Genomic DNA, 10,285 nt, shown 5'->3' with positions numbered 1-10,285 from the left:
CGGCGGGCGCGGCGACAGCGGCCGGATCCGCGGCGGGCGGGCGACGTGGAAACAACTCCGGGGGGCGGGGCTGGATCTGATGCAGGCGGCGTGCGGAGGGGCGGCGGCGGGCGGGCGAAAGGTCGCGGGCGGGCGGGCGACAAAGGAAAGGAACTGGCGGTTGGGCGTTCGCGGGTGGCGGCTGGTTTTGGACCAGATGCACCTCGTGATGTAAATTTGCACCGCGAGGTGTTGTATTTTACATCACGAGGAGGCCGCGGTCCAATTTTTTTTACATATAGACCGTCTGTTGAAATTGCGTTTTTGGAGGTATTTGATGGAAGATTTTAATGAGACAACCACTAATAAAGCCCCAGATCTATTCCACATGATGATACTTTGCTTCATTTATCATTTTTTGTATTTTTTGTCATTTTCCAATTTTATGTTTTTTTGGAGATACTTGAGGCGAACTTGCCTCGGTGGGCCATGCGGCCGAGTGTGATGGCCGTGCCTAATGTGTCACCGTGTTGACCCATGTAAAAATACCAGATTTTTGCTATAAAAAGGGCTGCCCACTCCTCTCATTTCTCACACTCAAATCTCATCTCATTTCCTACACGCAAACATGGATAGTCCCAACCTATTCCAACTTTATGCACGTGTTCATCGCAAAATCTTGAATTGCTGGGACTACTTCGCTGAAGAAATAGTTGTGGAGGGCGGTGTCAACGTGCCTAAAGCTAAGTGCAATATATGCGGGAACTTGTTGCCCACTATGGGAAAGGGCGCAGAGGAACCGACCACCTGCTTAGGCACAAATTGGCACACATAAAAAAGGACAAGGAGACTGTGGGGAAACATGTCGTGTAGTTGTGCCTTTGTAATTTTTCTTTTTCTTTTGTAATTTTCGTTTCCTTGGTTTTTTGAGGCAGCCACTAGTAAAGCATATTTATCCTACAAGATACTTTGCCTCATTTTTCATTTTTTATATTTTTCTCTTTTTCCGAAAATTTCAAATTTCCAGTATTTTTTGAAGGTATTTGGGCGAAATGTGCCACGCAGGCCAAGTGGGCCGGCCATGCCGGCGCGTGTAATATGGGGCCCGTGCATCGGCTAGGCAGGGGGGCCCGTGTGGCGTGCCTGGCCGTGCCGGGCCATCTAGGCAGGTTTGACCACAAGTAGACCTTCAGCCTCGCACCGCCAGTCCACTCCGCCAGGTTGGCGTCTCGCATTCCTGGCCCCACCTGGCGGCCTCAGCGGGCCCCACCTGCTAGCGATTACCTCTCGCGCAGCCACCCCGTCTCACAACGCGAGTAGAGAGGGAGGGGGCGAGCACGCCGCCCGCCGCCTGCGTCGTCCATCGCCGCCTTCGGAGAAGGAGGAGGCCGGACCTATGGCGGGCCGCGACGGATTCGAGGACGACGACTTCAACCTCCCGCAGTCGTCGCCACCGCGTCGTCCGTCGCTGCCGCCGGAGAAGGAGGAGGCCGGACCCGGACCCATGGCTGGCCGCGACGGATTCGAGGACGACGACGTCAACCGCCTGCAGTCGCCGCCACCGCGTCGTCCATCGCCGCCTTCGAAGAAGGAGGAGGCCGGACCCATGGCGGGCCAAGACGGATTCGAGGACGGCGACGTCAACCGCCCACATTCGTCGCCCCCGCGACGTCCATGGCCGCTGTCGGAGAAGGAGGAGGCCGGACCCATGGCGGGCCGCAACGACTTCGAGGACGACGACGTCAACCCCTTCGCCGTGAGTCCTCCATCCCTGCTTCACTCGTCGGCAACAGCCCTCGGGATACTTCCCCCGTATGCGTAGATCTCGGGATCCCTTTATTTTCTTAAACCGGTCTGGTTCGCGTGGGCTGTGCTCGTATTTGGGGCTGGCGTTGCTTGGATCTGAGGCTCCGAACGCGGGATGGGGATGCGATGGGGAGGTGCCGATTTGTGCGCTTCGAGTTGGGGATTACACTTTGGTAGTTGTGTCCGCTAATTGCTCTGGAAATGGTTGGTTAGCTCTGGATTTGTGCTCGTGTGATGAACTAGGCTGCCCAGTGGATGATTAGTAGCTGTGCTAGGTGATTGGAAGCGCGATGCGTGAACTAAAATGTAGCTTGGTTGCTGGAACTTGAGATTTGCTGTCGTAGCAGGCCAACACAATATGGTGTGTATGGTACCGGTCTTATATGACTTGGTTTGCTTGTTAATTAGTTGATGAATACAAGTGCGAAGTTGTCGGAGCTTGGCTACTACTGTATGATATGTTTAACATCAGGGACTTGAATATTATGTATGGTGAATGTCCAACTTTTCTGGTAGTGTTTGTCATGTAGAGAGGATGAGCACTTGTTGCTGGTTCTGGAAATGCATTATGATGATGCTTTCCTTGGGCATTTTGGGACATCTTTAATTATAGATCCAATGCTTTGAGTTCAGTAATTCAAGTGGTTTCCATGCACCAATGTGCTACAAGGTAAATGTATGTTAGTACATGGTTAATGATACCAGTGCCATTGTATAGATAGCTCATGGATAAAAATCGTAAGTCCGAGATTTCTCAAATTCTAGGGCTCTAGGTGGAAATTTCCAAAAATTGAACTGTACATGTCGCAAGGTGTTTTGTACCACCCGGCAGTGGCAGCGCTAGAAGTCAGAACAAATGATGTCAAAGCTACATTCATGTGTGTATATATAGACAAACTACAGTGAAACACTAGCCTATTAGTTTAGCTAACCCAACTTGTGATGTCGCTTGTCATCGCATAGAACACGTAGGTTAATTTCTTGGTGATGTCATTGAGCTGATGTAATAAGACCACATTTGAGTGTAATCAACTTAAACACGCCCCGTTGTGTTGATCGTATGCAAAACTTAAAGTGCCTATGCACATGCCCATGGAAGCATATATGCATTGGCAGGCAATGCTCAGTAACATACTAGCACGCCAAAATATTTTATATTTTTTGTCGTGCATATTTACTGATTACCGGGTATCTAATGCCAAAACCAGTCTCAAGTTCTAATATCAAGTAACTGCGCAGGCATGCAGCAAGTAACTATCTTTGCTCCCATCAAAGCTTTTGGTCTCTTTCAATCGTTAGATTCTTTCATCTGATTTTTCATAGTATGCTATGGTATGTTGATGGTTCAGATGTAATTACGTATACATTACATAAAATATTGTTGTTGAGCAGCAGATTAATTGTTCCGGCAAAAAGAAGATCATGCTATTATTAAGTTGCTCAGAGGCTTCTAATTTTGTTTTTTAGCTGTCTGTTCCTAATATCTTCCAAATGCTTCATATTCTACAGGGAGGAAGCGTTCCCCCTGCCCCCAGTTCTCGGCTCTCACCTCTCTCCCACGAGCCAGCGGGTTTTTATAATGTGGACATTCCTATGGATTCAACTAAGGTACTTCTAGTTTTGAGAGGTTTTTTCTTCACTCTTGTGTCAATTTAGCTTCTTACTATAAGTGGATAAATGCTCTCTTTGCCATTTCGTTGGTTATTTTTTATTATTACCAAATTACTTTTGGTGAAGATATTAAAAGTCTGGTCTGTCTTCCAAAATAGTAAGGCATCCATGCATAATTAATTTTGTTATTTTTGTGAATTATTTTTTTCACTATAATTTTATAAGAATATGTGCATGGACCAACCACATTCTCTTGCATCTTTTAAAAGCAGTAAATATAAGGGTATTTTAGTCATTCTGTTTGGTGACTTTCTCAGTCTTGGAAGTTTCTTAGTTCATATGCCAGGCCAAAATGCGCCTTATAAAGTTCATTGTATGGAGTAAAACTGTATAGGAAATGTGATAGTTATTCTTTTATTTACACTGTTCACGTGCAAAGATAGTTTTGGCTATCCTTTCAGTAGTTTGTTATGTACGATTGATAGTAAATGCTCATGTATATTGCTCCGTAATATGCTGCTGTCCACTAGAAGAAATTCATGTGTCTGATGTGCTGTTGTCTACAGATTTGAGGAAGCGAACAGAAATAAGATGTTCTGTATCTGCTCAGTATATTGTTGTTGCATACAGATTCCTTCGTGGACAGAGTCAGCAGGCGGCGGGGCAACCGAAGTTCGTCTCTACAAGAGATCATCCTATGGATCGGCGCTGATTCAAATAGCAGCTCTTGCCCCTGTTGCACCACCCCGAGCTGTGGAGGGCGGCTCCGATGGCCCCGACCAAGAGTTCGCCGGCGAGCCTGCTTTGTATCTGGCAGTGGTCCAAGACGGCCACACCATCGACATCGCGCGGCTGCTATTCCACGGCGGCGAGCCTGCGCTGGAAGTGGACATGGCCGAGGACTACTATGCAGCGGCGGAATTCAGTTCCAGCGAAGACGACCGGTCCCTCCCCCTCGACGACTATGGGATGGTGAAATCCAGCTCCAGCGAAGATGACTGGGCCCTCCCATCACTAGGTGGTGCTATGTCCTTTTTGGGAAGGCTGGGGTGCAAGGAGTACTCGGGGATTGGGGATGGGGACTGGGACTGGGACAGGGATGAGGATGATGAGGATGAGGACGAGGATATGGATGCGGATGAGGAAAAGGATGAGACTGAGAATGTGGATGGGGTGGATGAGGATGTAGCAGTTTCTGGAGGTTATGATAGTGGAGGTGATTGCAAGGAGGGTGATGGAGAGGAGGAGGAACATGGGGATACTCACCAAGATACAATTAAGCTTCGAGTTTGGCCAGCACAGAAGCACCTGCTGCTTAAATTTTTTAGTAAGTTCTCGACTTGTTTAAATTCAGTCATATGATCTGATAACTCTAGTGTAGTGTCAAAAAACGTCTTACATTATGGGACGGAAGGAGTATGTAATTTTACACTCATCCGGGGAAATGTTTGTTCCCAGGCGTAGAGTATATTCAACTAATGCTTGGACTGAATTTAGTGCCATACCTTCTCCAAATACCAATGGAATAAGCTAGGAACTAGTGTCAGCAAAAGGAGTTAACAAGTCTAGATTAAGTTTTCAAGCAATGATTGAGACCATGGACTAGAGTTTACACCCAACAACCATGTTTGGATTAGCTCCTGTAGTTTAAGGTCGAATGAGGCTCCCAGCTGGCAAGTTCGTGAACAATGGAATTGCTGCTTGGGGAATACAAGTTATACAACATATCAACCCTTGCAAAATCAAGGCATTGCATCATAGAAATTAGTGTCCCCTGTCCTTATCCAGCTGCCAACACAAAGGGCTAGAGTTTGCAAACTCAAGGCTCTGCACTATTTGAAACCGTGAGCTAGACTTTGCACCCACCAACCATGGTATGCAGATTTGCATATGAATGTTTTGGGGATTTATGTCACTCTTATATTTGTGACTTGTTTAATTCATTTGACACATGCATCATGGTAGTTGAATCTGGTCATTTAGTGCTTGTATGGTTATTTGGTTGCATCATAAGACATCCTTGTTGAATTGAAATACGCCAGTACATGTTGGGATCAGTACATGTTGTGATCATCTGGATTGCCTTCACATGCATAGTTGGTCCGTTTAATGAAGCTTCTACGCAGGTTCATATCTTGTTAAGAAGTGATTTAAATTATAAATATAAGATAGAAAGAGAGGGGAGGTTTATGTCACTCTTCTTATATTTGTGACTTGTGTAATTCATTTGACACATGCATCATGGTAGTTGAATCTAGTCATTTAATGCTTGTACGGTTGTTTGGTTGCATCATAAGATATCTTTGTTGAATTGAAATATGCCTGTACATGTTGGGGTCAGTACATGTTATGATCATCTGGATTGCCTTCATCCGCAGGTTCATATCTTGTTAAGAAGTGATTTAAATTATAAATATGAGATAGAAAGAGGGGAGGTTTGGAGAGTATGAGATAGTTAGTTAGTTATTGTAAAAAAGAAAAGGAGCTCTGTTCGTTGTTTCTTTTATTCCGTCATAATGCGTGTTGGTCATATATGGATTGTTCTGTCGGAGGTATGGTAATGATGTCAAATGAAAAAAATGGGCAACCTTTTTGTTGAACTGAGAGGACCTCACCCCTCCTTCTATTGCTGTGGCGGCTGGTGTGGAGCGCCAGTTGCTAGGTTACACAAGGAGAGAGCCCTCCTAGATGCCTATACTAGAGAGGCCACTTGGGCCAAAGGTAGATGGGCCAGGCCCATATCGGTTCAGCACTCCCCCTCATGATGGGTGGTAGATATCTATCAACCCCATCTTGTCACATGCCAAGTTACAGTCCTTTGTCCTATTGCCTTTGTCAAGCAAATCTGTAATATGTTGCCCAGAGATGACATGGGCAAGGCTGATGATCTCAGCATCAAGTTTCTCCTTAATGAAGAAGTGATCAATTTCCACATGTTTTGTCCTATCATATTGAACTGGTTATTGGCAGCTGACTGACTGATAGTCACACCATACTCTCAGGGCCCCCTTCCTCAGAAGTTTCAACTTGCTCAGTAGATTCTTCACCCAGAGCATCTTACTCAACCCTTAAGATAATGCTCTATACTCAGCTTCTACTGTTAATCTAGACACAATTGTCTATTTTTTGCTTCTCCATGACACCAAATTTCCTCCCACAAACACACGATAGCCTGAAGTTGTTCTTCTATCATCTTGACAATTAGCCCAATCAGAATCACTATAGCCATCCACGTCAAGATGTCCACTCTTCGCAAACCACAACCCTTTTCCTGGAGTCAGGATTCTGTGCACTTTATCAAGATGCCCACTCTTTGGTTCATGCATGTATCTGCTCACCACACCCATGACAACGCAATGTCAGACCTCGTATGACACAAGTACAATAACCTCCCAACCAGTTTCTGGTAATCTTCCTTATTCACTAGCTCACCTGCTTGTGCTGTCACTTGATGATTTTGTTCAATCGGAGTAAGAGCTGCACGACATCCCATCATGCCCATATCACTCGAGAGATCCAAGATGTGTTTTCGGTGGCCAAAGATATTCCCTTCTCTGTGAGTAAATTGCAGAAAACCACCACTTTGAAGGCAAGGTTTGCGAAAACCACTACAATACATTTTTTTTGCAAAAAACACCGTGTCTTCGGTAATCTTTTTGCAGAAAGCACTGATCGGCGGATTTGCCTCTATTGAGCGCGTTTATGACAAGTGGGGCCCGTTTTCTACTTGCGTGGCCTACCTTTTTGTAATTTATGGGTTTTAATCTAAAATTACAAACTAGACCCTAGAATTTTACAAACATACCCCTAAATAAAAAATAAAAAATGCAATTAGCCCCGACGCTCCTCCGCGGTGGAACTGCTCCTCCCGACGGCGTTCTGGATCGGGGGGTCCTCCCCGACGCTTCGTTCCATGGTGGGCGGGGTTGCTGCAGTTCGCCGTGGTGGGCGCCGCCGGCCAGCCGCTCGTCAGCTGCATGCGCAAGTCGTTCCGGTGCATCTGCGGCCGCGGGGGCGTCGAGGAACGGCAGGCCACCCCTGCCCGTCCCGTCCCCGGCCGAGATAAGGGTAGCCATTGCTGCGCTCAGGTCGACGTACAGGCCGCCGCTGCCGCGCCCAGGTCGACGTACAGGCCGCCGCTGCCGCGCCCAGGTCGACGAAGAAGGCCGCTGCACCAGTCCCGACCTGGCCGAGGCAAAGGCTCGGGCGCCATCGTCGTTGCCACACGTAGTTCGAGGCAGAGGACGCCGCCCATCCTGGCCCTGCCCACCGCCATGTTGGAGCTCCACAACAGCCCTCCGCCGTCCGGGGGCGGTGCGGCACCTTGAGCGCCGGCCGCCGCCGCACCTTCCGGCATGCTAGAGCTCCCAATCGCCCCCCGCGGTTGCTCGATCCCCAATGGCCCAATCAAGCCGACGCTGCCTATCCCTCACTGCCGGCGGCCCCTACCCGGTGAGGCACCCTCGGATCCGGTGTTGGGCGGGACGATGGGGGCACGACGGCAGCGGCCCGAGGAGGAGGGGCGGCGCTGAGCTCGTGTGCGCTCGTGTGCGCGCTTGCCGGCTGCGGCGTGGTTGGAGGGCCTGGGAGCAGTGTGGAGAAAGTCGAGGGGTGTTTTTGCCTTAAACCTAAACTGTTGTGCCACATAAGCAAAAAAAGGACCCCACCTGTCATAAACAAGCTTAACTGAGCCCGATCCGCCGATCAGTGCTTTCTGCAAAAAGATTACCGAAGACACGGTGTTTTTTGCAAAAAAAATGTATTGTAGTGGTTTTCGCAAACCTTGCCTTCAAAGTAGTGGTTTTCTGCAATTTACTCCTTCTCTGTCCATGCCACTTCAATGCCTAGGAAGTATTTTAGGTTGCCCAAATCCTTCACCAGACACCCCTTCAATCTCTCTATTTTCTCCTTATCATCCACATAAACTGCAAGAATGGTGATCTTTCGATCAGAGTGTCTGTAAAACACTGTGGTCACCATTACATTGATCATACCCCATAGTCTGTGCAGATGCAGTCATAGTCAGCAGCCTCCAGCAGCTCCACTTCTTCCTCCTCCCGCTGCTTCATCTCTCCTTCTCCTTTCCTCCAAGAGACACAAGCCTCCTGTAGCTCCAGTTCTCCACGAGAGGCACAACGGAACGGAGAAGGAGAACCAGCCCAACCGTCAAAGAACCAGCAAAGAACCCGCCCGCCCGTTGCCTGCAGGCCCCAATACACGACGAGCTCGCCTCGCGCACTGCTCGCCCAGCCCCACTGCCACTTGCGTCTGATACCATGTTGAACTAAGGGGACCTCACCTCTCCTTCTATTGTTGTGGCAGTTGGTGTCTGGTGAGGAGCGACAGTTGCTAGGTTACGCTGGGAGAGAGAGACCTTCTGGATACTTATACTAGAGAGGCCACTTGAGCCAAAGGTTGATGGGCCAGGCCCATACCAGTTCAACATTTCTCCATGGAGAAAAGTAAAGTCATGTAGCCATAAAAGATCCGTGACGTTCTATTTTTTTGCTAGGTGGCAAGCAATGGAAATTAACAAAAGCCTATCGTATAATCTGGCTAAACCGTGATGAACTGGAAGAGCTCTGCAAATTCTCTTTCAAAATTGATGCTACTGCTCCTGATCCTTTTTCTACAAGCAGCGTAAGCCCATAATTAACTTTTAGTTAAGCTTTTGCAATGTTTCACACTGTTGGTAATGGATTTTATAGCTAAATATGCTTGCGATTACAGGTTTTCAGAAATGTGAACAGTTCAATTGATTTTGAAACGAACAATGTATGTATAAATTTTCCCTTAACACTATATTTTCTGTGTTGTAGTTTAAAAGTCTAACATTAATTTTTAAAATCTTAGGTTCCTTCTGCAATTTTTGATGATTTTGTAGCTTTTTTGAAACCGTCAATCAACACTTTCAAAGTCTGTAAAGAACTTGGTAAGAGTTGTTAATAATATTATTCGTACAAATATTTTATTTGTGCCTATGATGATATTTGTGTTTTTATTTGTCATAGGCGAAGGCAATGATTGCAAGATTTTTAAGTGCCTTGTTTCGGGTAGTAAATGTGCTGTTAAGTGTATCCCTTTGCATCCATCTTGCATCGAAGAGCCTAGGTAGGTTTAAAAATTACTTTATTATCTAAACCTAATCTGTTAGATATATTTCCACATTCTAAGTTAGTTTTCTGTATTCAGGGAGGTTAATATCATTTCAAGTTTAAGGAATGGGCGCATTATGATGCTTTATCAGGTAAATGTCTACAAAAAATTTCCTCCAGTTGCTCTCAAGGTTTTTCTGACTTCTTTTTTAGTCCTGGATAGAGCCATGGAACTACAAAAGGCATCCTCGACAAGAAGATTACCTGTTTCTCCATCTAGAGCTCTGCTCAAGGTTCATATTTTGTTACTATGATTTTAGCTCAACATATGTATTTTATCTAGCAGTAATGTAGTTATGAATATGCTTCGTGTTAGTAGCCAAAGCCTGCTCTGCTAACACGATTTGGACATAGGACTTAACTGTGCCTCATTCTTAAATCCACATAGTTCATTAAAAACTCACCTACACTGCATATGCCCACTTATACATATAGCCTAATGTGAAGATGCTGAATAAAATTGACCAGTCAGGTTTCAGAGTTTCCTCACTAAATGGCTGTGCAAATTATAGGACGTAAGCAGAGTATTTATTTTTTGGATTTCAGCAACATTGTTGCAGCTCAACTACAATTCCCAACCACCCAGCAGCCCCTATTATTTCAATTTGTGTAATTTAGAGTTGTTCTTCGGGAACTTGAAGAGAATAGTTCGAAATGATTAAGCATCACTTTCAGTAATGTCGCTGACTTGACGAATGGTGAGTTGGGAATCTTGCTCTCATGCTCGTGTTCAT

The 10,285-nt window shown here is 46.4% G+C and overlaps 1 protein-coding gene across 2 annotated transcripts in view; it reads left to right on the top strand.

The window, feature by feature from the left end:
- Positions 1 to 1,227: 1,227 nt before the first annotated feature.
- Positions 1,228 to 10,285, top strand: part of LOC119316362 (cyclin-dependent kinase 11B-like) — a 9,965-nt gene continuing 907 nt past the window's right edge. The window contains exons 1-9 of one of the 2 annotated variants that reach the window (XM_037590677.1): positions 1,228 to 1,735; positions 3,295 to 3,393; positions 4,027 to 4,723; positions 8,909 to 9,036; positions 9,127 to 9,171; positions 9,250 to 9,328; positions 9,408 to 9,507; positions 9,589 to 9,643; positions 9,705 to 9,784. In XM_037590677.1, the coding sequence (XP_037446574.1) occupies positions 1,376 to 1,735; positions 3,295 to 3,393; positions 4,027 to 4,723; positions 8,909 to 9,036; positions 9,127 to 9,171; positions 9,250 to 9,328; positions 9,408 to 9,507; positions 9,589 to 9,643; positions 9,705 to 9,784 (1,643 nt within the window). In that variant the 5' untranslated portion in view covers positions 1,228 to 1,375. Of the gene's footprint in view, positions 1,736 to 3,294; positions 3,394 to 3,962; positions 4,724 to 8,908; positions 9,037 to 9,126; positions 9,172 to 9,249; positions 9,329 to 9,407; positions 9,508 to 9,588; positions 9,644 to 9,704; positions 9,785 to 10,285 lie in introns of both variants that reach the window. The other variant, XM_037590676.1, reaches the window with a different exon arrangement.

This window comes from Triticum dicoccoides, chromosome 6A, assembly GCF_002162155.2.
Source record: "Triticum dicoccoides isolate Atlit2015 ecotype Zavitan chromosome 6A, WEW_v2.0, whole genome shotgun sequence".
NCBI lineage: Eukaryota > Viridiplantae > Streptophyta > Magnoliopsida > Poales > Poaceae > Triticum > Triticum dicoccoides.
This window is presented reverse-complemented; position numbering and strand designations above follow the sequence as displayed.